The sequence below is a fragment of the Salmo salar genome, chromosome ssa14 (assembly GCF_905237065.1).
Source record: "Salmo salar chromosome ssa14, Ssal_v3.1, whole genome shotgun sequence".
Classification (NCBI taxonomy): Eukaryota; Metazoa; Chordata; class Actinopteri; order Salmoniformes; family Salmonidae; genus Salmo; species Salmo salar.
The window spans coordinates 5,012,309-5,040,029 of NC_059455.1; the positions used below are offsets into that span (position 1 = coordinate 5,012,309).

A 27,721-nucleotide genomic window follows, 5' to 3' on the forward strand; every position below is an offset into this window, starting at 1 on the left:
AAAAAATAAAAAAAACCTGTCTTGTTTTGTACGCTTTGTATACACTCACCGCGAGTGAGAGAGAAACTTTTGAATGTTGGGTCTGAGCTAAGGCTGGACAAATCTGTCGACATAGCCAGATCTCACGAGTTTAGCACAGGCTCAGATGAAAACCATTTCGCGCCGCAGCACGAGCGCATCACGTGAACAAGCAGTGCACGCAGTCAGGCAGACATCAAAGCACACCTCCGGTGCCCAGAGAGAGCGTTTCAGAACGGAGAGAGACATAACTCCAAAACAGAGCGACACAGACTCAAAACGCCCCAAAACATGTGGATATTGTGGATACAAAGTGCATGGCGAACAAGGAAATTGCCCAGCTAAAGGCACACAGTGTAGTAAATGTGGTAAATGGAATCACTTTGCAAAAGTGTGCAGAGCTTACCGTGGAAAAACAGTACACAGTGAGTGAAGATGAAATGTCAATCAAAGAGTCAAATGATGATGAACTGTTTATTGATTCAGTGACACAGAAAAGTCACATATCAGAGACAGAGCAAGCCTTTGCTGACATTGAGATAGGAACACAAGGCACAAAGCTAAAGTTCAAACTAGACACTGGTGCACAAGTAAACATTCCTCTGAATAAGTACCGCAGCTTGACATCTGAGTGCGAGCTACAGCCCACCATGCGCAGACTGACTGGTTATGGTGGTGAACAGCTCCCAGTAAAAGGCACATGCACTTTCAAATGCAAATACAAGGAAAGTGACATGATGTTGGACTTTTTACGTTGTTGACACTAGAGCACCTGCAGTGCTAGGTCTTAAAGCATGTTTAGACATGAACCTCATCAAGCTAGTTTTATCAGTAACAGCACCAGTAGAGACAGGAAATGTACTGGAGGAGTTTGCTGATGTCTTTACAGGAATAGGATTATTCCCAGGAGAATGTACCATTCACCTTGACCCAGACGCAACCCCTGTGGTCTACCCCCCGAGAAAGATTCCCCTTGCTCTCCGTGCCCGTCTGAAGAAAGAGTTGGAGAGCATGGAGCAATCTGACATAGTCACCAAGGTTACAGAACCTACCGACTGGGTAAACGCGTTAGTGGTGGTGGAGAAACCACGCACAGGCAAGCTCCGAGTATGCCTCGACCCAAGAGACTTGAACAAGGCTATCAAACGGCCCCATATGGTATATGTTGTGAAATTGTTAGATATTAATTGTTAGATATTACTGCACTGTCAGAGCAAGAAACACAATTTCGCTACACCCGTAATAACTTCTGCTAAACACGTGTATGTGAGCAATAACATTTGATTTGACCTATGAAGGTGGTTTGAAATGTGGTCAGAAATATCTGATTGTATGTGCTTTTTGGCTGTTCAGACTGCAGGAAAAAGATTAGATTCAATTCGGCTATATACAGAACACTTGAGTAACTTCAAACTGCCAGTGTGAACAAGGCTTTAGAGACTCATAAGGGCCAATAGACCATGTAGGGACTGGATACATTTGAGTCAAATGTATGTGCAATGTGTAAAATGTAATTGTCAACAGTGAATTCAACTTCTGTACATTTCAGAATGAGATCATTGCTTTACCTCCGTTTTGTAATAATTGTACAATTTCAGCATACTGGAATGTGTGCAATTTGAGCATCTGTTTGCAGCAGCAGCTGTGTTTAGCTAGCTGAAATAAATAAAGCCTACATTTCCAATGACGCTCCACCCACAGGAAGTGCTTCTTCCAACGACCTTCGATTCACTTCAAGTTACGGTTTCCAGCAAGAACGCAGCATGGCGAATAAAGATCCCGGTGTAAGTTGAAACCGTCATTTTTAGCTGCTAGCGAATTTGGTAGCTACATTATTTGTGTAATTAACTTGGTCTTGTGCAATAATGAACATAAACGGAACGCCGTAGAAGCAACCATGTTAGCTGGCTATGCAACCTAGCATTAGCTTTTGAATGAGGACGATAGCTGACTTAACTAACAAGATAGACCATTCATAGCTGAGACAAATATTCTTATAGATAGTAACTATATTATTAGCCTGCTTGAGACCGATGTCAAAGTCTGGTGCTAGTATACTGTACGCGTAGGCTTATCCATTTAAGAATGTTTGTTAGTTAACGTTACTAACGCTAGTCCACACCCACTTGTTTTGTAATTGTCCATTATAAAAGGATGAAGTTACTAGTCTGATTAATCAGGCTGTAAAACACAATTCGTATATCGAAACAGCCTGAGTCGTGTGCAAAATCGTAAATGTTCCTTACAAGCCAGAGTGTTGCATAAAAGTACAATATACTCTACTGGTTTGTCCTGCTGCTCGAAATTTGAGACAAAATATCCACAGTATAAACTTGCTTCCAATAGTTTTTTGGCACCATTCATTTTTCCCATGTGGTTTTAGTAACACTTGAAATTAGGTCTAGGTTTCGTGTAGGCGTACCTTAGCATGGTATTTGATAACCGTGTAAATCTCTCTCGGAAAAGGTGACATCAATATTTGTCTGTATTTACTCCCCCAAAATGAAACGCTAATTAGCTGCTAATGTGGGTATCATTAAGAACTACAAATGCCATGATATGGATGAGACTGTGGAAACGAGTCAAACGTAAGAATCTCTATCAAATGTTAGTTAAATTGGTTACTTTTCTTTAAATGGACAACTCTGTGAACTGTCTTGTGCAAGTTTTAAATTGACACAAGTTAGCAAAGGTGTCAGCTAGAGATGACCTGCAGGGATTTGTAGTCTTGCATGATTTCTATGTTGATGCCAGTTTAGCAGCTGAAAGTAAATGGAGTCGAATATAAGGATGAAAGTCAGCTTGTCCGAGAGATTTACATGGTTATCAAAACGTCACGCCAGGGTAAGGCTACACGAAACACAGCCCTTATATTAAGTGTTTCTAAAATCCCTTATGGGAAAAACGATTGGAACCATTTCCCTGTTGACCACTAGGTTTTATGGGTATTATGACACATCCAATGTGGGGCTCTATTGTGTCAGTTCAAATCATGCACAAGACAGTTTACAGAATTGTCAATTTAAAGAGATTTGGCCAATATATTCACAACTACATTTAGCTGACATTAGATAGTTAATCCAGAGATTCTTCCCTTTGCCTCGATTCAGCAGTCTCATCCAGATCATGGCATATGTACATCTTTGTTAGCCATATTAGCAGTCAATTAGGATTAAAAAAAAAATTGGGGGGGGGGGGGGGTGTAAATACAGGTGAATATATTACACGGTGTCAAAACGTCACGCCAGGGTATGCTTACATGAAACACAGCCATTTCTAAAATTCCCATATGGTGAATTTGAACCATTTCCCTGTTTGCCATCAAGGTTTTATAGGTATTATTGACTCAAACTGTGGTATTCTATATGGTTTGGTGGGCACCAAGGTAAAATTAGTTTTATATTTTGCCCTGATTCCAAATATGCCACTTTCATTGTCATTAATTGAATATCAAAGATAAATAACTTTACCTCCGTGCCTAACTCGGTAAAGAATAACCTCTTGTGGATATGTTGTCACATTTCAAGTAGCAAAAGGGAAAACCGTGGTAACGTTACCGGTATCATAAGTTTAAATGTCATTTTATTCAATATTGTGGCTTGTAAGGGAAATTTTGCACAGAAATGTCTTGGTGGTATATAACAATTAATTGTGTATTAGAGCCTGATTAATCAGACCATCATAACAATATCTACAGATTTTGCTAGTAGTAGATGTTACACAATTTATTTTGACGTCTGCTCCATTATGTGATAACCACATGCCTAGCTACCACTGTGAGTGATGTAATCTCTGTCTGACTGTCCTGTAAGCTGCCATTGTTTGAGCTTTCTTTTCTCTCCCTCATTTTACAGGTTTGCTAGGGTAGTTGAGGCAGAATGGGCTCTGGTTCAAGGGGTGTAGGTGTCGGGGTCAAGCTGCTTATAGGGGCAGGAGCACTTGCCTATGGAGTCAAGGAAGCCACATACACAGGTAAAGGACAAGACGTACTATTAGAGCCTGACCAATTTATCGGTGAGCCTTTCACAGATGTCTATTTGGATCGATCTTTATTCCACCGATCGTGCCGATAGAATGAACAAATACACCTGCAACTTAAATGCGTTAATGTTCAATGGTTCACTGAAGAGGGTGCGCTACGTGAGCTGCTCATTGAATATCATTCATTCCTGTGTTATAATGGGAGAAGGTATGGTGGTTTGATGTTGAGTTGTCTGCACTGCCAGAACATTTGAAATAATCAAAAGTACAGTTCACAGAGCAAGCAGGCCTTTCCTTATCACGTCCTCACTGAGCTAGTTAACATTAACTGTCTAGTTAACCCTTGTAAATCTAGCCAGCAGAGTGGTAGTTAGCCTAGCTAGCAATCCTTTGCTGCTGATGTGCTAACAGCTGTTAGCTAGTGCTGGACTGGCGCACAAATGAACTCGTCTTTTGACTTAATACAAAAATAACACTTACTGTCGGGGCTTGTGTCGGTTTAGTTAGCTTTCCAAAATATGCAATTTACAAAAAGCAAGACCGTTAATGCAGTTCCTTTAGTCATTGTGCTTGCCTTCATGATAAGGTTGTTGTAACTAGCCAGCTACTGTTGACAAACCCAATTCCGTACGGCTTCAATGAAAACAAATGAGACTGATGCCAACAGTTGCTACAATCTGGGGTTGTGAACTACGTTTCTATTCTAGTGTTGATTGACATGGTAATGGCCCGATGGTTATTGGAGAACGTAATGCAACTCATTCTGTCGTACAGCCTTTCTCCACCAGGTGTAGCGCTTCTCTCAGATTAAAAACAAGAAGGGGATAGTGACCGGGTAAGGGGGGATACCTAGTCAGTTGTACAACTGAATGCATTTATTTTTTGCATCATCACTGCAAGCCATCAACAGACACTGCAAGCCGCAACAGCCACTGTTTACTTCTGAAGATAACTTTAGCGCCGCCCTAAAAACCCTATTCAAATTCAACACAAACCTTCAAATGGGTATGTAATGACACATAAACTCTTTAGTGCTTTATTTACATTTTAGAGGTAATAAGTTGGACAGATCGGGTGAAAAAAGCAGTTTGCCCACACAGCTTATCTCCCCCTATCACGCAGTAGGTTTCGCTTCCCCACCCGTCATTTTTAAAAAGACCAGACGGAGCTCATTTTCTTCAATCATGCAGAGACGGGCAGCATGAAGGTCTCCTCATTGATTTTGCTGGAAAGGGTAGAGATTGTGGTATTCATATTACAGTTGACCTGGAAGTATTACGTTTTTTGGGCACTAAAATAAGGTCAATTTTACGTTACAACGTGATGTACAAAAGTGCGTTAGCTATCTATAGCTTGCTAAATTAAAATGTGTGTTATTAAAACCAGTGTAAGCGTTTGCCTGCATAATTTTATTTTTATTAATCAGTGCATGAAATTTGCAGTTGAGAGAGATCCAATACTTTTTGTATTGAGTAACAGTGTAATATTCATAGGGTTTGGATAAGTAATGACCCGCTAACTTATGCGAGCTCTTGTGGCTGTGCCATCAAGTGGAAACCACAAGTCAAAATGTCTATTGTAAAATTGGCTTCATTTAAATTAGGCATAAGATTAGCACTGTGGTTAGGGTTATGTTTAAAATCAAATTTTAGGAAGAGTTTTAAGTGGGCTGGGATTATGACTTTGTTTGTAACTAGTGATGACAGTGATTATTTGCATGACCTTTGACTGCAGTAAAGCACTGTAGTAAATGTTCTCAATACAAATAGTGACGCTTAGTACTGACATTATGAACTGCATGTTACTGCAATACATTTAGGTATGTGGTGAATTTCAGAACAGCACGCATCAGCTGCTTTTTTATTTGTGCTTTTGTTGCTTCAGCAAGATCGCTTCCCTTACTTATTCACTGTCCTAGACAAAGCGTGATCTCGTAGCTAAGGTAAACTAAATAAGTGTTATTTTTGTATTGTTCAATTAGAGAAACAAATGCATAAAATAAAAATACAATCAATGTAAAATTTAAACAAACGATAACCCTTAACAAAAACAGTGACACGAACAAGCCTTAAGACACCGGTTGTGTATTTTGAAGGAATCAGTTTATACAGTGCATTCTGAAAGTATTCAGACCCCTTCCACATTTTGTTACATTACAGCCTTATTCTAAAATTGATTACATCTGTTTTTTTTTCATCAGTATACACAGTACCCCATAATGGCAAAGCAAAAAAAAACGTTTTTTGGAAATGTTTGCAAATGTATTCAAAGTAAAAACAGATACCTTTTACATAAATATTCAGACCCTTTGCTATGAGACTGGAAATTGAGCTCAGGTGCATCCTGTTTCCATTGATCATCCTTGATGTTTCTACAATGTCATTGGAGTTGACCCGTCAATTGATTGGACATGATTTGGAAAGGCACACACCTGTCTATATAAAGTCCCACAGTTAACAGTGCATGTCAGAGCAAAAACCAAGCCATGAGGTCGAAGGAATTGTTCGTAGAGCTCCAAGACAGGAATGTTGTCAAGGCACAGATCTGGGGAAGGACACACAAAATGTCTGCAGCATTGAAGGTCCCCAAGAACACAGTGGCTTCCATCATTCTTAAATGGAAGAAGTTTGGAACCCCCAAGACCCTTCCTAGAGCTGGCCGCCCGGCCAAACTGAGCAATCGGGGGAGAAGGTCCTTGGTCAGGGAGGTGACCAAGAACCCAATGGTCACTCTGAAAGAGCTCCAGAGTTCCTCTTTGGAGATGGTTGTCCTTCTGGAAGGTTCTCCCATCTCTGCAGCACTTCACCAATCAAGCTTTTATGGTAGTGGCCAGATGGAAGCCTCTCCTCAGTAAAAGGAAAGATGAACAGAGCAAAGTTCAGCAAGATCCTTGATTAAAAAAAAAAACCTGCTCAGGACCTCAGAGTGGGGCAACGGTTCACTTTCTAACAGGACTACGATCCAAAGCACACAGCCAAGACAACGCAGGAGTGGCTTCGGGACAAGTCTCTGAATGTCCTTGAGCGGCCCAGCCAGAGCCCGGACTTCAACCTGGTCGAACATCTAACCCGACAGGGCGGGAGAGAATCTGCGGAGAAAAATGGGAGAAACTCCCCAAATACCGGTGTGCGAAGCTTATAGCGTCATACCCAAGAAGATTTGAGTCTGTAATCGCTGCCAAATGTGCTTTAACAAAGTACTGAGCAAAGGGTCTGAATACTTGTGTAAATGTGACATTAGCCATTTTTATTTTTTTATATATACATTTCCCAAAATTTCTTAATATGTTTTTGCTTTGTCATTATGGGGTGTTGTGTGTAGATTGGGGGCTTGCACTGTAACACATTGAATCCAATCCTCCCCTTTTTATGTTCTCCCCAGACAGCTACCTGAAGTCCTTCGTCTGCTGAGCAATATCTTTCTAGCATTGTATTTTTAGGGTGTGTGTCTGTGTATAGAGTACCAGTCAAAGGTTTGGATGCACCTACTCATTCAAGAGGTTTTCTATATTTTTACAGTTTTCTACATTGTAGAATAATAGTGAAGACATCAACAAATGAAATCATGTAGTAACCAAAAAAGTGTTAAACAAATCAAAATATATTTTAGATTCTTCAAAGATGCCACCCTTTGACAGCTTTGCACACTCTTGGGATCCTCTCAACCAGCTTCACCTGGAATACTTTTCTAACAGTCTTGAAGGAGTACCCACATATGCTGAGCACTTGTTGGCTGCTTTTCCTTCACTCTGCTGTCCAACTCATCCCAAACCATCTCAATTTGGTTGGGGTCGGGATTGTGGAGGCCAGGTCATCTGATGCAGCATTCATCACTCTCCTTCTTGGTCAAATAGCCCTTACACCGCCTGGAGGTGTGTTGGGTCATTGTCCTGTTGAAAAACAAATGATAGTCCCATTAAGCGCAAACCAGATGTGATGGTGTATTGCTGCAGAATGCTGTGGTAGGTGTGATGGTGTATTGCTGCAGAATGCTGTGGTAGGCATGCTGGTTAAGTGTGCCTTGAATTTTAAATCGCAGACCGTGTCTCCAGCGACGCACCATCACAGCTCCTCCATGCTTCACGGTGGGAACCACACATGCGGAGGTCACCCGTTCACCTACTCTGCATCTCTCAATGACATGGCAGTTGGAACCAAAAATCTCAAATTTGGACTCCTCTGACCAAAGACATTTCCATTGCTTGTTGTTCTTGGCCCAAGCAAGTCTCTTATTGGCAAATTTTTATTTTTTATTTTTTTGTAGTGGTTTCTTTGCAGCAATTCGACCATGACTGTTTCACGCAGTCTCCTCTGAACAGTTGACATTAATGTCTGTTATTTGAACTCTGAAGCAATTATTGTGGCTTTAATCTGAGGCTGGAAACTCTAATGAACTTATCCTCTACAGCAAAGGTAACTCTGGGTCAGTTTCATCATAGTGCTTTGTTTTTGCGAATGCACTTGATGAAACGTTAAAATTCTTGAAATGTTCCGGATTGACTGACCAACGTCTTAAAGTAATGGACTGTCATTTATCTTTGCTTTTTTTTAGCTGTTCTTGCCATAATATGGACTTAGACCTATTTGGTAAAATACCATCTTCTATATACCACTCTACCTTGTCACAACACAACTGATTGGCTCACACGCAAGGAAAGAAATTCCACAAATTAACTTTTAACAAGGCACACCTGTTAATTGAAATACATTCCAGGTGACTACCTCATGAAGCTGGTTGAGAGAAAGCATAAAGCTGTCATCAAGGCAAAGGGTGGCTACTTTTGAAGAATCTCGCACATAAAATATATAGATTTGTTTTTGGACAATTACCGCAAGCATACTTCCAAAGCTATGGCAAAATGGCTTAAGGACAACAGAGTCAAGGTATTGGAGTGGCCATCACAAAGCCCTGACCTCATTCCTATAGAAAATCTGTGGGCAGAACTGAAAAAGCATGTGCGAGCAAGGAGCACTACAAACCTGACTCAGTTACACTAGCTCTGTCAGGAGGAATGGGCCAAAATTCACCCAACTTATTGTGGGAAGCTTGTGGAAGGCTACCTTACACGTTTGACCCTAGCTAAACAATTTAATGGCAATGCTACCAAATACTAATTGAGTGTATGTAAACTTCTGACCCACTGGGAATGTCATGAAAGAAATAAAAGCTGAAATAAATCATTCTCTAATGTTATTCTTACATTTCACAGTCTTAAAAGAAAGTGTTGATCCTAACTGACCTAAAACAGGGCATTTTTACTAGGATTAACTCAGGAGTTGTGAGAAACTGAGTTTAAATGTATTTGGCTAAAGGTGTATGTGAAATTCCGACTTCAACTGTAATTGCAAATTATTTAAATCCTTCCAATAGAAATAAAATAATTTAGTTAAATTCTTAACTTTAAATGAGTTGACTCTTCACATGGGATGATTTCACTGAACAAAAGAAAGGGAATATTGAATGATCCATCGCATCTCCCAAAAACCTTTTTCACATAAATCTGTAAAATGATACTCTAGAAACTAAAGCTTTGGTTGTCTTCCCCTCAGGCTTCCATGTCTTCTCCCTGGACCTCCTCAATGTCCACCTCTTGAACATCAGACTGAGGCCTCATCTTCAGTGTCACTTTCCAACCTGGTTGACGATGGCTCGTTGTCAAGCTCAAAGCTTCAAATTTGCCCGGATGGCCGCCAGTTTTTCAACCCTTGTTGGTCAGCTGGTTGCGTGCTTGTGTGTGTGCCCAAATGAGGACCAGTTGCGCTCTGAGGCGGCTGATGTTGGTGAGATTTGGAGGATGGAGGCCACAGGGGAAAGAGCCTCAGATCCACAAAGTCCCTTCCACCAGGTGGCTGATGAAATATGTTGGCACGACTGCCGTATTGCATCCCAAAGCCCTTGCTTGGAAGTGCACTTCGCCAGACTGCCAAGAACCTTGGCGCGAGACACGGTAGTGATGACTCCATAGGCCTTGTTGATCTCTCCACCAGACAGGATGCTCTTGCCAGCATACTTTGGGTCCAACATGTACGCTGAGGCATGTATGGGCTTCAGGCAGAGGTCTTCATGCTTTTGATGCATTTCAGAACTGCAGTTTCCTCTGCTTGGAGCAACAGTGAAGTGGGCAGGGCAGTACAGATATCTTCTCTTACATCTGCAAGCAGTCAACATCAGACAGGATGGCATTGTCAACCTCAATCTGTGCAATGGCTACTGCTATAGGTTTCAGGCTGCTTACCACTCTCTCCCAAAATACATCATCCAGGAGGATTCTCTTGATGGGGCTGTCCACATCGGCAGACTGTGATATGGCCATTTCTTGGAGAGACTCCTTCCCCTCCAGGAGACTGTCAAACATGACAACATCACCCCAACGGGTGTTGCTGGGCAGCTTCAATGTAGTGCTCTTATTCTTCTCACTTTGCTTGATGAGGTAGATTGCTGCTATAACTTGATGACCCTTCACATACCTAACCATTTCCTTGGCTCTCTTGTAGAGTGTATCCATTGTTTTTCCTTGGAGCAGATTCAATGCATGAGCACCACAGCCAATGGGTGTGACGTGAGGGTAGGACTCCTCCACTTTAGACCAAGCAGCCTTCATGTTCGCAGCATTTGTCTGTCACCAGCGCAAATACCTTCTGTGGTCAAGGTCATTGACAGCATTCAGCTCATCTGCAATGTAGAGACCGGCGTGTCTTGTCCCTTGTGTCTGTGCTCTTGTAGAATACTGGTTGAGGGGTGGAGATGATGTAGTTAATTATTCCTTGCTCACAAACATACATTCGACCATCCATCAGAGATGATTGCAATACAGTCTGCTTTCTCTATGACTTCAAGTGAAGGTCAAGCAACTCTGCATCCAGCGACTCAGTAGATAAAGCATGTCTGGTTTGAGGTGGGCATGCTGGGCGAAGAACATTCAGTACTCTCTTCCAATACACATTGCCTGTGAGCATCAGGTGAACCAGTTGCATACACAGCTTGAGCAAGACATTCATCAGCATTTCTCTGACTATGTTCCTCCTTTGAGTCAAAAAGAAAATCTGATTCCAGGAGGAACATGAGCTGTTGCTATCGATAAGGTGTCTGATTCATCATTTTCACCTCAAATAGAAGTAGAGGGACTTTTGTCAGAGGTTGTGAGCGCTGAGGGAACTTTATGCACTTGGCCAGATGATTCTGAATCTTTGTTGCATTCTTAACATATGAGTTAGCACAGTATTTTGCAAATGTACACAGCTTTTCCTTCTACATTATCTGCAGTGAAATGTCTCTGCATCAGATAGTGCCTGTGGCATTTTCCTGTGAAGATGTAAAAAATACAATTCCATGTACAGATAAATAGTTAAGCAGTTAGATTAAACAACTCCTTTGTAAGATAAATGTCGAAAAGCTCTGACGGAGGCCGATACGTAAGCTTATTAAAGATCAGTGATATCAAGAGCAGTGAGCGGTTTCCTTTTTCGTTCAACTGTTGCCATGCACCTGAAAAGGGTTTGCTCAGATGTGTGCATGCCTTTTGAATTTTAAGATGAATGTTTTAAAATGAAACGTGTATGGAAACAGGTGAATTAACACTCAGTGGGCTCAAGCAAGCTAAAACCCACATGGTAGCAAAAACTAACTAGCAGAAATTAACAAGTTAGGAATGATTTAAACACACTTTGCTGTAGGCTACTATTTACTAGTTAACAAAAACAATATGTATGTCATATAAAATATATTCACCCCACCTAGTATTGTAATCAAAACTTACCAGAAAGCATGTAGTCCTTGGCTCAGACAGTGTATTAGTGTGGGCTCAATAGTAGCATCTCATTTCTGTGCAAGATCTTGAGAATCAACTGTACATGTGATGGAAGAATACATTGTTGCAATTCCATTGAATTGGGGATAGTTTAACCAAAATATGCCACAAGACTTAGAATTGCCTTGTGTATCCCACAAAAAAAGGTTCACTGTTAAATCCTAACTTTTCTGATGACTATAAGCTAAATTCCCAGGCTTAACTTCAATGGAAAATATCTTCCCAAACTCAGTTTTCATTCAGTATGTTCCATATTGCCTAAATGAATAAAAATGATGACTTCATCATACCCATTTTTCATTACTTTAAGTCCATACTGTATTCATTTTTAAAGTATCATGCAATTTTGTTGTACTTTTTTTTTTTTTTTATAATAAAAATGTATGAATCCTTAATTGTAATGTGGTGCAAATTTTATATCGGGGACTACTTCAGCAGGAGGTAGCTATCACTCACAGCCATGTTGTAATCTTGAAGACCTTGTACATTTGGTTGTTTACATATAATTTATCGACCACTAGACACATTTTCTGCTTCTCTGCTCGGAGCCTTTTGAACGTGGGGTTACAGGGCAAGTCGTCTCTCCTCTATTGCGTTAATAGAGAACAGGGTGTTCTTCAGTTCCCTACCCTGTTGTAACAAGGCAATCTTAATTTTGTAGTAGGTTAGTATAGCTACGATCGAACGGGGACTTCCCTCACTTCTGCCACCGCTACGGTGTTCCCTTTGAAAATCAAATGTATCCACCTGTTTGTCCGTTCTCTTGAGATTACGGTTCATGAATACCTTGACCTTTTTCTTCCGTTAATTGATAGTTTATCCTCCTTTTATTCCCATAATAACTATTCTTCATACTTCTGCACTTTAGATAATCATTTGGCTTTCATTGTTTTATCATACCGTAGCCTCTCTGTACTGTCTTTTTAGGGAGCCCATGGTAGTTTTCAATATCTTATTTTCCGCTCATATTTCTTCGATTTTTATTACTGTAATCCATTCCTGTTTAAGGCCTCAACCTCCCTCAGTAGTCCAGGCAATAGATCCCGCTTTTTTAACTGCTCATGCTTGTAAGCAATGCTCTATCTTCTGGGGCCGCAGTTATAAAGACAGCGGCTTCCTTTCAGTTTCACTCGCAGAGTTCGTGGAAAGGTCTTTTTTCTCTTCGGTGTATCTGATTCTTTTCGAGCATATCAAAATGCTGATCAATAAATAAAGGTTCTCTATATTATCCAGAATGTTTGTTTTGTAGTTATCAGCAAATCCTCCATTTTTATGAATAATTCATGGGACATTCTGTGCCTACCACGCTGCCACGTCATCAACCCTCAATCGTTTTGAGACTTCTCCTTAGCAGCAGATTAATTTAAATTGTTGCATAAACGAGTTCTCTAATCTCAAATATTTGGTCACATGATTAATTTTGTGTATGGTTTCCTAGAAAAAAAGGGTTGGCTCAACTTACCATACTCTCCCCTAATCAAAGTTATGTGCCTATAGTTAGTTAAAACGTGATGGCTGCAAGACCAAGTTTAGCCTCTCACTTCAATGCTCGATGTTGTTGCGTAAATCAACCGTATATTGCTATTTTTTAATTTTACATAACTAGGCAAGACAGTTAAACAAATTCTTATTTACAATGACTGCCTACACCAGCCAAACCCGGACGACGCTGGGCCAATTGTGCGCCGCCCTACAATCACCGCCGGTTGTGATACAGCCTGGAATCAAACCAAGGTGTCTGTAGTGATGCCTCAAGCACAGCGATGCAGTGCCTTAGACTGCTGCACCACTCGGGAGCCCGTGCTGACTCTACCTTTATTTATTTTTTGATGGTTAATGGACTACCTTTTTGCTGGGATAGCTTTGTAAATTAAAGGAGAATTGTGGGGAGGTTGACCTTACTGCTTGACAGACTAGAGACAACACTGCGCTACCAGGACCCAAGGGCTCTTTCTCAATTCGTCTTAACTCGATTCCTATCTCCTTTATTCACCACCACCTCAAATACATTGGAGGAAAGGTTCAAAAGTAGTTATTGGATGTTCTCACGTGCGACTTGGACGAGAGTAGAGGAAAGCGCAGTGTTGTCTGTTTGTCAAACAGTACGGACCCCTCCCTTAATTCACACGGCTATCCCGGGGAGTTGTCAGACATTTTCTATTAACGCTATTGCATCGGTGGTCCTCATTACCATGGGATGCAAATTACCCCTGGATCATGTTTTGAAGCGTCATTGCTAAACTGTACTGCAACTGGTTTTAAATTAGTTGTTCCTTTTCTCCTCAGTGGAAGGTGGTCAGAGGGCCATCATCTTCAACAGGATTGGTGGGATGCAGATGGACACGGTACTCGCTGAGGGGCTCCACTTTAGGTAGATGTCCTTCGTTATCACTCACCTTTTGACCTTGACTGGCAGGGCAGAGCTTTGTCGTGTTCATTAGGCTCATAATGGAGGAAAACTGCCATAGGGAGGGACTACCTGCACATGTCCAATAAGAAAGTCATGTTCGTTTTCCTTTGCGAAACGTTTTGTTTTCGGTTGTGTGCCCTAATGAACACGAATGACCCTGAACTGTTTTCACAGGAGATGAGGGTGATTTCATATCTTTGGTGAACTGTTTAAACAAGGCTATATTCATTATCCTCACTCTACATTCTTGTTGACAGGATACCATGGTTCCAGTACCCTGTCATCTATGACATAAGGGCGAGACCAAGAAAGATATCGTCCCTAACCGGAAGCAAAGGTGACTTGATTGGACACTAATGTGTCTGCAGGGGACTTTTTTTATTACTTTTTTTTGAACATTTTAATCCTGATCAAAATTATCCTTTGTCTTGGGATCAAATTAAACCTCTTGTTGCATATGAGATGCTGTTCAGTTTTGTTTATGGAACACATCTAGGAACAAACTACCTTTTCACAAAAATCAATTTTTGTGATTTGATTGACTCCACAACAGCACTTCAGTCAGTGGCCTGGGCCATTCTAAACTGTTGTATATTTGTGGAGAATGACATTCACCAAAACTAGATCCACATTTACTGAATTGTAACAAAGTCCATTATTCTTGCTGTTGCAACACATTGATTCCATGGCAGGATGGATTTAATGTATTCATTTTTTATTGCTGTTGTCCGTACAGAATGTATTCAAAACATTATCTTGCCTCCTGGCTGCAGTGAGGCGAGTGGAAAAAATATTGGATAAAGAACATTATTTTCATAGAAAAAGAAAGACTGGCAGACAGTGAATGTTAAATGTTAAAGGACTACTCTATTTATAGCCATTTTAGCCTAGTGGATAAGAGCGTTGGACCAAATACCAAAAAGTTGATGGTATGAATCCCTGGAAAATCTGCTGTTCTGCCTTAGAGCAATGCAGTTAACCCCCCCAAAACAACTGCACCCCGGGTGCGGATGACATGGACGTTGATTAAGGCCTTGCCTCTCTGACTCAGAGGGGTTGAGTTAAATGCGGAAGACGCATTTCGGTTTAATGTGACGTTGTGCAACTAACTAGGGATCTCCTTTCCCCTATTGAGTCTTGAATATCACCTAAAATGGCTCCGACTCTCTCCTCCCCCTTATTGTCTCTGTCCCGGTACAGACCTGCAGATGGTGAACATCGCTCTGCGTGTGCTGTCCCGTCCTGTGGCCTCCAACCTGCCTGCCATGTACCAGCAGCTGGGAAAGGATTACGATGAGAAGGTGCTGCCCTCCATCGTCAATGAGGTGCTGAAGAGTGTTGTGGCCAAGTTCAACGCCTCGCAGCTCATCACACAGAGAGCTCAGGTATACAGGAAGGGGTGGTTTTGGGAATGCTGTTTCTCTTAAAGTGCTATGGTAAAGTTGCTCTATTAAGCTTTTGCACTACCAGTATGGACTTGATCACCTTTCATTTTGTTAAATCAAATAACTTTTGTTAGATCTGAGTCTGAAGAACTTTTCTGCATTATGCAAACATTTACACTACATTTGTCCTGGCTCCATGCACGTGCTGCATACTGAATGTACTTTTAATGAATTGAGCTCAGTAATGGCCTTTTCACTTGGAGCAGGTTTTTATAGTTGTTTGCCAATCAAAATGCATTTTAGAATGATGGACCAATGGAACTAAAAGGGTTCTTCTGTCATTAGGTGTCCCTGATGATTCGGCGGGAGCTCTTTGAACGGGCCAAGGACTTCAACATCATCCTGGACGATGTGGCCATCACCGAGCTGAGCTTCAGCAGAGAGTACACTGCCGCAGTGGAAGCAAAGCAAGTCGGTGAGGAGGCTCACGCTCATACCCTCGCTATTGCATATATAGTACAACTACTTTTTACCAGAACTCTCTGGGATTTTTCAAATACTAAAAACTACATTCTGGTATTTGAAAAACTAAATTGGGTCCCAACTGTTTTTGTATACAGCTGACGGATGGGACTGGGGAAATGTAACCACTGTCATTCCGTGACGTCCCGACCAACAGTTTGGGAACCACTGCTCTAGATGCAACGGATGACAGTCAATGATATCCAGTGGTGTAAAGTACTTAAGTAAAAAAAAAATCAACTTTTACTTCACTAAATTTCTAAAGAAAATACTTTTTACCCCATACATGTTCCCTGACACCCAAAAGTACTTGTTATATTTTGAAAGCTTAGCGAGACAGGAAAATGGTCCAATTCACGCACTTATCAAGAGGTCATCCCTACTGCCTCTGATCTGGTGGACTCACTAAACACAAATGCTTTGTTTGTAAATTATGTCTTAGCCAGGGGCACACTCCAACACTATCTGTAAATGAAACAAAAAAAGAGCATTGTGCCGTCACGTTAACTTAATATAAGGAATTTTAAATGATTTTTTTACTTTCCATACTTAAGTATACTAGCTATTACTTGATCAATTATTTTCACTTTTACTTGAGTAATTGTCTACGGTGTCTTTATTTTTACTCAAGTATGACAATTGGGTACTTCTTTCACCTCTGATATCCACAAGAAAGTTAACCATTTGGCGAAATGCACTGGTTCTTTACTTTCTTGTTTTATAAACAGTTGAGTAATTTAACCTTGTATTTTGGGTTATGATAAAGACTTGTGTTAAGCTCATGAGGCATTTATAGATAGACCTATGTTCTTAAAGAATCAAAGTAAATAGAAAAAAAACATAATGACCATTGAACTGTTTCCCAAATCTTAGACTGTAGCTTTAGACCAGGGCTGCCCAACCCTCTTCCTGGAGATCTACTGTCCTGTGGGTTTTCAGTCAACCCTAATTTAACACACCTGATTCTACAAATTAGTTAGCTCCTCAACAAGACCTTAACAGTGTTTTTTTTATATACTTTTTATTTTGAATCCTGCGGGTGTGGCCATAAGTTATAATAAGTTGGTTGCTGTGAGTGCTGCTATCTGTCCAGGATCCCCTTTTTTGCAAGCATCCCCCTTTTTCCTCCAAACAATGATCATTATGGCCAAATGGTTCTATTTTTATTTTTTTTGTATTTTTTCTTCCATCAGACCAGAGGACATTTCGACAAGAAGTACGATCTTTGTCCCCATGTGCAGTTGCAAACCATAGTCTGGCTTTTCTATGGCGGTTTTGGAGCTGTGGCTTCTCCTTGCTGAGCGGCCTTTCAGGTTATGTCGCTATAGGACTCGTTTTACTGTGGATATAGATACTTTTGTACCTGTTTCCTCCAGCATTTTCACAAAGTCCTTTGCTGTTCTGGGATTGATATGCACTTTTCGCATCAAAGTACGTTAATCTCTAAGACAGAACATGTCTCCTTCCTGAGCAATATGACCGCTGCGTGGTCCCATGGTGTTTATACTTGCATACTATTGTTTGTACAGATGAACGTGGTACCTTCAGGCATTTGGAAATTGCTACCAAGGATGAACCAGACTTGGAGGTCTACAATTATTTTTGAGGTGTTGGCTGATTTTTCTTTTGATTTACCCACAATGTCAAGCAAAGAGGCACTGAGTTTAAGGTAGGCCTTGAAATATACTGCTCAAAAAAATAAAGGGAACACTTAAACAACACATCCTAGATCTGAATGAAATAAATAATCTTATTAAATACTTTTTTCTTTACATAGTTGAATGTGCTGACAACAAAATCACACACAAATAATCAATGGAAATCCAATTTATCAACCCATGGAGGTCTGGATTTGGAGTCACACTCAAAATTAAAGTGGAAAACCACACTACAGGCTGACCCAACTTTGATGTAATGTCCTTAAAACAAGTCAAAATGAGGCTCAGTAGTGTGTGTGTGTGTGTGGCCTCCACGTGCCTGTATGACCTCCCTACAACACCTGGGCATGCTCCTGATGATGTGGCGGATGGTCTCCTAAGGGATCTCCTCCCAGACCTGGACTAAAGCATCCGCCAACTCCTGGACAGTCTGTGGTGCAACGTGGCGTTGCTGGATGGAGCGAGACATGATGTGCTCAATTGGATTCAGGTCTGGGGAACGGGCGGGCCAGTCCATAGCATCAATGCCTTCCTCTTGCAGGAACTGCTGACACACTCCAGCCACATGAGGTCTAGCATTGTCTTGCATTAAGAGGAACCCAGGGCCAACCGCACCAGCATATGGTCTCACTAGGGATCTGAGGATCTCATCTCGGTACCTAATGGCAGTCAGGCTACCTCTGGCGAGCACATGGAGGGCTGTGCGGCCCCCCCAAAGAAATGCCACCCCACACCATGACTGACCCACTGCCAAACCGGTCATGCTGGAGGATGTTGCAGGCAGCGGAACGTTCTCCACGGTGTCTCCAGACTCTGTCACGTGCTCAGTGTGAACCTGCTTTCATCTGTGAAGAGCACAGGGCGCCAGTGGCGAATTTGCCAATCTTGGTGTTCTCTGGCAAATGCCAAACGTCCTGCACGGTTTTGGGCTGTAAGCACAACCCCCACCTGTGGACGTCGGGCCCTCATACCACCCTCATGGAGTCGGTTTCTGACCGTTTGAGCAGACACATGCACATTTGTGGCCTGCTGGAGGTCATTTTGCAGGGCTCTGGCAGTGCTCCTCCTTGCGCAAAGGCGGAGGTAGCGGTCCTGCTGCTGGGTTGCTGCCCTCCTACGACCTCCTCCACGTCTCCTGATGTACTGGCCTGTCTCCTGGTAGCGCCTCCATGCTCTGGACACTACACTGACAGACACAGCAAACCTTCTTGCCACAGCTCGCATTGATGTGCCATCCTGGATGAGCTGCACTACCTGAGCCACTTGTGTGGGTTGTAGACTCTGTCTCATGCTACCACTAGAGTGAAAGCACCGCCAGCATTCAAGTGACCAAAACATCAGCCAGGAAGCATAGGAATTGAGAAGTGGTCTGTGGTCCCCACCTGCAGAACCACTCCTTTATTGGGTGTCTTGCTAATTGCCTATAATTTCCACCTGTTGTCTATTCCATTTGCACAACAGCATGTGAAATGTATTGTTAATCAGTGTTGCTTCCTAAGTGGACAGTTTGATTTCACAGAAGTGTGATTGACTTGGAGTTACATTGTGTTGTTTAAGTGTTCCCTTAATTTTTTGGAGCAGTGTATATTCCACAGGTACACCTCCAATTGACTCAAATGTCAATTAGCCTATCAGAAGCTTCTGAAGCCATGACGTCGTTTTCTGGAATTTTCCAAGCTGTTTAAAGGCACAGTCAACTTAGTGTATGTAAACGTCTGACCCACTGGAATTGTGATACAGTGAAATAATCTGTCTGTAAACAAGTGTTGGAAAAATTACTTGTCATGCACAAAGTAGATGTCCTAACCGACTTGCCAAAACTATATTTGGTTAACAAGAAATTTGTGTAGTGGCTGGAAACTAGTTTTAATGACTCCAACCTAAGTGTATGTAAAATTCCGACTTCAACTGTAGCCTTAGAAACAAGGTCCATGAAGTCAGTAACTTGCTTGTAACAGATGACATTCATATTCTCTCTGACACTCACTTAGATAATACCTTTGATACAGTGGTACATTGTTATAACATCTACCGAAAAGACATGCCAACGGAGGCAGTGTTGCAGTCTATTCAGAACCACATTCCTGTAAAGCTTAGAGACAATCTAATGTTAAATACTGTTGAAGAACCAGTAGCCATATTGCATCTGGCTCACCTAAAGCCTGCTCTTGTGGGAAGCTGTTATAGACCAAGTGCTAACAGTCAGTATCTGGATAATATGTGTGAAATGCTTGATAATGTATGTGATATCAACAGAGAAGTATATTTTCTGGGTGATTTAAATATTGACTGGCTCTCATCAAGGTGCCCACCCAATAAAAAAACATCAAACTGTAACCAGTGCCTGCAACCTGGTTCAGATTATCAGTCAACCTACCAGGGTAGTTACAAACAGCACAGGAATTAAATCATCAACATGTATTGATCACATCTTTACTAATGCTGCAGAAATTTGCTTTAAAGCAGTATCCAAATCCATAGGATGTAGTGATCACAATATAATAGCCATATCTAGGAAAACCAAAGTTCCAAAGGCTGGGCCTAATATAGTGTGAGGTCATACAATAAGTTCTGTAGTGATTCATATGTTGATGTACAGAATATTTGCTGGTGTGTAATGAGGAGCAACCAGATGCTGCGCTTGACACATTTCTAAAATTGCTTGTTCCAGTTACTAATAAGCACGCATTCATTAAGAAAATGACTGTAAAAACTGTTCTTGGATTGAGGAGGAATTGACAAGGATGAGGCAAAAGGTATGGCGATTAAGTCTGGCGGTGCAACTGATTGGCAAACGTAATGCAAATTAAGAAATCATGTGACTAGACTAAATAAAAAGGAAAATTACACTATGAAATAAAGAATGATAGTAAAAAGCTTTGGGGCACCTTAAATGAATTTTTGGAGGATAAAAGCGAACTCTGCTCCATTCATTGAATCAGATGGCTCATTCATCACAAAGCCCACTGATATTGCAAACTACTTTTAATGACTTTTTCATTGGCAAGATAAGCAAACATAGGAATGACATGCCAGCAACAAACGCTGACACTACACATCCAAGTGTATCGGACCCAATTATGAAAGACAAGAATTGTACTTTTTGAATTCCGTAAAGTCAGTGTGGAAGAGGTGAGAATTGTCTATCAACAATGACAAGTCACATGGGTCTGACCAATCTGGATGGAAAATTGGAGGATAATAGCAGACGATATTGCCTCTTCAATTTAAGCCTACTAGAAAGCGTGTGCCCTCAGACCTGGATGGAAGCTAAAGTCATTCCGCTACCCAAGAGCAGTAAAGCCCCCTTTACTGGCTCAAATTGCTGACCAATCCGCCTGTTACCAACCCTTAGTAAACTTTTAGAATTTTTTTGTTGTTGACCATATACAATGCTATTTCACAGTAAACAAATTGACAACAGAATTTCTGCATGGTTATAGGGAAGGACACTCAACAAGCACAGCACTTACACAAATGACTGACTGGCTGAGAGAAATTGATGATAAAATGATTGGGGTGGCTGTCTTGTTAGACTTCAGTGCAGCTTTTGACATTATCGATCATAGTCTGCTGCTTGAAAAACTGATGTGTTATGGCTTTACACCTCCTGCTATAATGTGGATAAAGAGTTAGACAACTAACAGAACACAGTGGGTGTTCTTTAATGGAAGCCTCTCAAATATAATCCAGTTAGAATCAGGAATTCCCCAGACTAGCTGTTTAGGCCACTTGCTTTTTTCAATTTTTATTAGCTACATGCCACTGAGTAAAGCCAGAGTGTCTATGTATGCGGATGACTCAACACTATACACGTCAGCTACTACAGCGACTGAAATGACTGCAACACTCAACAAAGAGCTGCAGTTCGTATTAGAGTGGGTGGCAAGGTTTAAGTTAGCCCTAAATATTTCTAAAAGCATTGTATTTGGCACAAAACACTCACTAAACCTCAACTAAATATTGTAGAAATTGAGCAAGTTGAGATGACTAAACTGCTTGGAGTAACTCTAGATTGTAAACTGTCATTGTCAAAACGTATTGATGCAGTAGTAGCTAAGATGGGGAGAAGTCTGTCTATAATAAAGCGATGCTCTGCCTTAACAACACTACCAACAAGGCAGGCCTTTGTTTTGTCGCACCTGGACTACTGTTCAGACGTGTGGTCAGGTGCCACAAAAAAGGACTTAGGAAAATTGCAATTGGCTCAGAACAGGGCAGCACGGCTGGCCCTTGGATGTACACAGAGAGCTAATATTAATAATATGCATGTCAATCTCTCCTGGCTGAAAGTGGAGGGGAGATTGACTTCATCACTACTTTTATTTATGAGAGGTATTGACATGTTGAATGCACCGAGCTGTCTGTCTAAACTACTGGCACACAGCTCGGACACCCATGCGTACCCCACAAGACATGCCACAAGAGGTCTCATCACAGTCCAAGTCCAGAACAGACTATGGGAGGCACACAGTACAACAGAGAGCCATGACTATATGGAACTCTGTTCCAAATCAAGTAACTGACACGAGCAGTAAAATTAGATTAAAAAAACACCTTATGGAACAGCAGGGACTGTGAAGCAACACAAACATTGGCGCACACACACACACACACACACACACACACACACACAATAACATACGCACTATAACATACACATGGATTTAGTACTGTAGATATGTGGTACTGGTGGAGTAGGGGCCTGAGGGCACACAGTGTGTTGTGAAGGTATTGTAATGTTTTTAAAATTGTATAAACTGCCTTAATTTTGCTGGACAGGAAGAGTAGCTGCTGCCAATGGGATCCATAATAAATACAAAACTAGCTGCATCAGATATGCTAAATTAGGGTTGGACTGAACCTACAGTAGAGCTTCAAGAAGAGGGTTGGGCAGCCCTGCTTTAGGCTATGCTTCATTGAGCTTGTCTGATGTAGTAAAGAAAGTTCTGGAATTTCTCTTGTCATGGTAATGTGACCAGCTCGCTCTGTATTTTCAGCCCAGCAGGAGGCGCAGAGGGCCTTCTTCTATGTGGAGAAAGCCTTGCAGGACCAGAGGCAGAAGATTATCCAGGCTGAAGGAGAGGCAGAGGCTGCTAAAATGGTGAGCTCTGAAGAGGAGACTCCCACATCTTTTCAATGTTATATATGAAGGGTCTGGATAGGTTTAGTGGAAGAACCTCTACAATATTGATTCCACCTTTACAGATCTGCAAATATTGAAGGGCTTAGGCCAAATTGAGTTTTTGGGAGGCATTTGGACCAGCTGTTACACATTCCCTTCCCTTGCACTCATGTTGGTCTACCATACAGCTGAGTACACACACTGCTGTATCCATAGACATGGATGTATTATTATTTTATCTATTTCTATGGCAGCACATCACACTCTTGTGGTTTTTAGGTTAAACACTCGTGAGCTTTTGCTCTTAATTTTAATCTCAGATGTGTCCAGTCTCCAGTGGTGTAGATAAAATTTGTGTTACAAAATTCTGGACGTTTTCCAGAAATCCCATTTGGAAGATTCCTGGAATTAGAATGGGATAAGCAGGATTTCTGGAAAACCAGGTAATTCTGGGAAAGTTGCCAGAATTTTGCGACCCTAAATAAGATGGTAATGCTGAATAAAAATGCACTGCAGGTATGAGACTGTTCATTGAATTTTGTCTTTTTTTAAAAATGCAATACAGGCAGTGAGTAATGCATCTCCATTTCTTTTTTGTAAAGGCAATGCTTAATTTTTGCCTTCTCCAAACGGATGTTCAGTTCCTCTGTTTACATCAGTTGTACTTCCATCTCAAACAAGATGCCAGAGACCTTTAGTCTCAAAAGTGATGAGCGCCTGTCTACTTTGGGAACTCTACATCTATATTCTTGTCGCTTTAATCTCTCTGATCGCTCTGAAGTGTTTGGCGAGATCAAGTGAATACTACATTTTGCTCACTGACGCTTATTTACGTTTCTAGCCATTTTCAAACACAGCTGATGTCTGTCAGGCTTTATTTTCTGTCATGAAATGTTTGGCTAAAATAAACACTAAAGGTACCTTCTGTTCACCTTTTTAATTTTAAACGCATGACCATTTAGGGTCTACACATCGACTAAAAATAACAAGTGAACTGGGTTTATCCTAATTTCATTCACTCTTTGAAATACCTTTCTGGTGCTTTTAGGACATGTGCTTGCCACATTTAACTGACCCAATTTATGAGTTGACTAGTGTGATTTGGGATCATGGCTGGATCATAGGCAGAGTCAGACCAGTAAAACCTGCTGGATGTGGACTAGGCTATGCCCTCCGGGGTATATTGAGGAACCAAGATGGCATACATTAACCCATTTGCATTTTCTTATTTGTGTAACTGTAGTTGGGTGAGGCGGTGACAAAGAACCCTGGCTACCTGAAACTCCGGAAGATCCGAGCGGCTCAGAACATTGCCAAGACGGTACGGAAATCCATTTTTTTTTTTGTTAATCGTTCATAGGCCCTGTTTTAAATACTTTAAGCTTGCATTCTTCCTTCCTTCCTCCCTTACCTAATCTGACATGGTGGGATTGGTGAAAGCTATGTGATGAAACCATTGTTACATCTATCAATTTGTGTGAGATCAGTGAAAAGGTAGGAAGGATGGTCAAAAGGGCCATAGTGATGTTTTTCCTTAGCCCACTAAGATGGTGCACAATGACCACTTTCTAAAGTAGGATGCATCTGGATTTTGATAGTCCTATAGGCTACATTTAAATAAAGTGCAATGAGAAACCATTAGGTCTAGTTTTTTACAATGTCTTATGCCTATCTAAAGGTTTCTGGCAAGGAACATAACTCGCTTGTAAATGTTGATGGGGCTATGTAGTCTGTCTGTCCATCCTTTGCCCTGAATCTTTTTGCATATTCTGCATGTGACTTTGGTCAGGTCTGCTGGCTCACCGTTTTCATTCGGCCTGAAACCGAAGAACTGCAGAACTTAAAGATGTGCTTTTCTTTCTCACCAAGTCAGCTGTCATTTTTTTCTGATTTAGCGTAAGGCATAGTTACTAAGTGAAATCCCGTCACTTCCTCTTTTTTATTTTTTTACTTTTACTGTCGGAAAGCAACCTAATGGAACAAAGAATATTGCAATTGCGCTTACCCAGATGAGCAAGATGACATAAAACATTAGCCTACACTAGATACGGCTATAATATTTGATTTCAAAAGGTAGGCTAATATATCTTGAGTATTTTTATGGACAAGAGAAACAGCCCTTCCAATTTGAAAATCATTCTGCAGCCTGGACTAGATTAAAAAATAACTTCACCTAACACTGTTTTGAACAATGATTTAATGAGATTGTTTGTGCCTTTCGTAACCATTTGAATAAGAAGAATGACATTATGCACCAAATCACAGTTCTGGTATAACCAACGTTCTTCCCGCAAATTGTCCCCTCTGTGTGCAACTTTTAATTTTTTATTTTACACGATACAATCGTATATCCATGATGTTTGGACAGGACGATGGGACAATGTCATCCCAGACGTTGCCCAACCCTACTGACTAATGTGTTTGATCTCTAGGTGGCGACATCGCAGAACAAGGTGTACCTGAGTGCAGATAACCTGGTGTTGAACATCCAGGACAACACAAGCAACAGCTTCAGCAAGTAGGTTCCCTTCTGTTCCCCTAAGACTGTTCCTATTTACCTGGGTTGTGTTCATTAGGCACCAAATACAAGACAACAGGCTGAAACAGGGCAGAATTACTTAGACTTGTCCAATAAGAAATTCTCCTCGTTTTTCATGTTGTAAAACATTTTCCTTTGGGTGCCCTTATTAATTTATTTTATTTGTATAATAGCACTTTGGTTTAGTTTTAATCTCAAAGTGCATGAAATATTTAAATATATAATCATATATAAATAATCATATTAAAAATATAACAAACAAGAAATATGACAATATAATACTATGATATACACAGTTGACGAAAGGGGAAAGGTGGGCCAGGGGTGGAAATAAGCCTTAAAGGCTCAATATAGTCAAATGTGATTTCCCTGTGTTTTATATTTGCACACCTAGGTTGGAATAATTCTGTGATATTGTGAAAGTTATGACGATGCCCTTTTAGTATGAGAGCTTTTTGAAAAGACACTGTGAAATTTCAGCCTGTTTTGGTGGGATGGAGTTTTGACCTGCCTGGTGACAAAACCAGGCGGTAAAGTAGTTAATAAACCAATAAGAAAGACCGTTAAGTCTCTCTGCTCATAACAGCTATTATTCGGTTTTCCCTTTCCCCACTCAGACCAGTCCTAGCAAAATTCTTGCTTGAGAAATCACTCTTTGCTAAGAAGCAATTAAAAAAAATGTTTTAATAATTTTAATTGAAAGCAATCATTGGTAAGGTACTTAATTGTTTCCCAGAAATGATTTGATATTGAGATAAATGGCTGCATTGGACCTGCTTTAAATGCCCCAACAGTTTGAGCAGGTTGGGAGAAATAGGCTGGACGAGCCCTGAAATTATCAGCAAGGCTGTTCAAGCGACGCTTCCAGAGATTGAGGAAGAATTGAAAACCCCTGAGTCAGCCAGTGTTCCTGCGACGCTTCCAGAGATTGAGGAAGAATTGAAGACCCCTGAGTCAGCCAGTGTTCCTGTGATGTTTCCAGGGATTGAGGAAGAACATGAATTGAAGTTCCATGAGATGGTCGTTGTTCCAGAGACATGGAGTGAGGCAGGAGAATACCCGGTTCCCCATATTGCGGCGGCAGGTCCTGGGGAACTGGAGCAAAATGGCGAGGCTTGAACTTAGGGTGCGTGGATGGGGAGGGCTTAAGACAATTTCTTACCCAATGGTGAAGAGATGGTACTGGTAAAATGCATGGGAAAGAATAGTCCTTTATTTGATGAACTAAAAATGTATACAAAGAATATCATCAAACTGTACCTGATTGCTTGTGAACGTCCTTGTCATAAAATTGTCTTTTTATTGATGCTCTTTTCTTTTTTCAGTTTATCGTTGCCAAGGTAAAGGGAAGCGTCCCTGAAGAGTGTATGCATTCCATATCTTCAATTTGAGCCATCTCTACACATTATACCTTTTCAACACTGGTCCTGGAAGACCCCTATGCATACAGGTTTTTCTGTCTAGTCATTCACTTGAATTATGTTCAATTTTTCTTTGAAATGGCTTTCCACATATGGTATCATGTTACAGTTGCCTGGCTTTACCTCGTATTTAAATGTAATGATCTACAGATTAATAGAAACCGGATTGTACCGGGGTCCTCACGGACCAGCACGAAGGAGCACTTACTTGTAAGGACCAGTGTACCATTTCTACAAAGTGTCTATCTCCTTGTCACAGTGCTTAGCTCTTGGCCTGTATTCACAGAGCCTCAGAGTTGGTGTGCTGATATACAGTAGCATTAGTTTAGCCTTAGATTATATGGAAAGGGGGACCTGATCTCAGATCAACGCTCTTTCTCTGAGATGCTTTTTGGATGTGGGCCCTGGTTTGAGTTAACTCCATAGTGGCACTAAATCAACACAGCAGATGCAACCCAGTGGTTTCTTACTCTCCACAAGTGTCATCACCACCCTGCCTTTATATTATTTCGTTAAATTTACATGTGACAACGTCATGCATTGGAGAGCCAACCATAGATCCTACTCTGACATTTCTAGGAGACGGGCTCCTCTGTACTTTTACTATATTTGTGTTCTGTAACACTCAACATAAGCAGTTTTTGTCCTGGTTATACCTCTGTTTCATACCTGTTGAAAGTGTCATGCTGGATCTTCACGAAGTGTCATGAATGAATACCAATGAATCTTAATGTCTGTGTCACGAAACATGTTACTCCAACGTAATGCGTCTAATTGTCATGCAAATATTTATTTTCTTTGGTTCATGTTTCCCCCCTTTTAATAAAAAAAAAAATAAAATCACCGTATTTCAAA

At 41.1% G+C, this 27,721-nt stretch overlaps 1 protein-coding gene across 2 annotated transcripts; it reads left to right on the plus strand.

Moving 5' to 3' along the window:
• The first annotated feature begins 1,693 nt into the window (after nucleotides 1-1,693).
• On the plus strand, nucleotides 1,694-27,721 carry phb2a (prohibitin 2a). Of its 2 annotated transcripts, XM_014139168.2 has the most exons (11): nucleotides 1,694-1,802; nucleotides 3,873-3,990; nucleotides 14,093-14,177; nucleotides 14,474-14,553; nucleotides 15,417-15,601; nucleotides 15,947-16,076; nucleotides 22,782-22,885; nucleotides 24,150-24,227; nucleotides 25,339-25,424; nucleotides 26,240-26,571; nucleotides 26,771-27,721. In XM_014139168.2, the coding sequence occupies exons 2-10, from the start codon at nucleotides 3,897-3,899 to the stop codon at nucleotides 26,562-26,564; spliced, it is 1,167 nt and encodes a 388-aa protein (XP_013994643.1). In that variant the 5' UTR covers nucleotides 1,694-1,802; nucleotides 3,873-3,896; the 3' UTR covers nucleotides 26,565-26,571; nucleotides 26,771-27,721. The 2 variants fall into 2 exon arrangements, with proteins under 2 accessions (XP_013994643.1, XP_045549763.1); XM_045693807.1 differs by lacking the exons at nucleotides 1,694-1,802; nucleotides 3,873-3,990 and adding an exon at nucleotides 4,906-5,004.

Bases quoted from the DNA above. Each gene is read 5' to 3' on its own strand.
- phb2a (XM_014139168.2), top strand. From the start codon at position 3,897: ATGGGCTCTGGTTCAAGGGGTGTAGGTGTCGGGGTCAAGCTGCTTATA. The intron at 3,991-14,092 runs GTAAAGGACAAG...TTTTCTCCTCAG, and splicing joins CAAGGAAGCCACATACACAG to TGGAAGGTGGTCAGAGGGCC. The intron at 22,886-24,149 runs GTGAGCTCTGAA...GTGTAACTGTAG, and splicing joins AGGCAGAGGCTGCTAAAATG to TTGGGTGAGGCGGTGACAAA.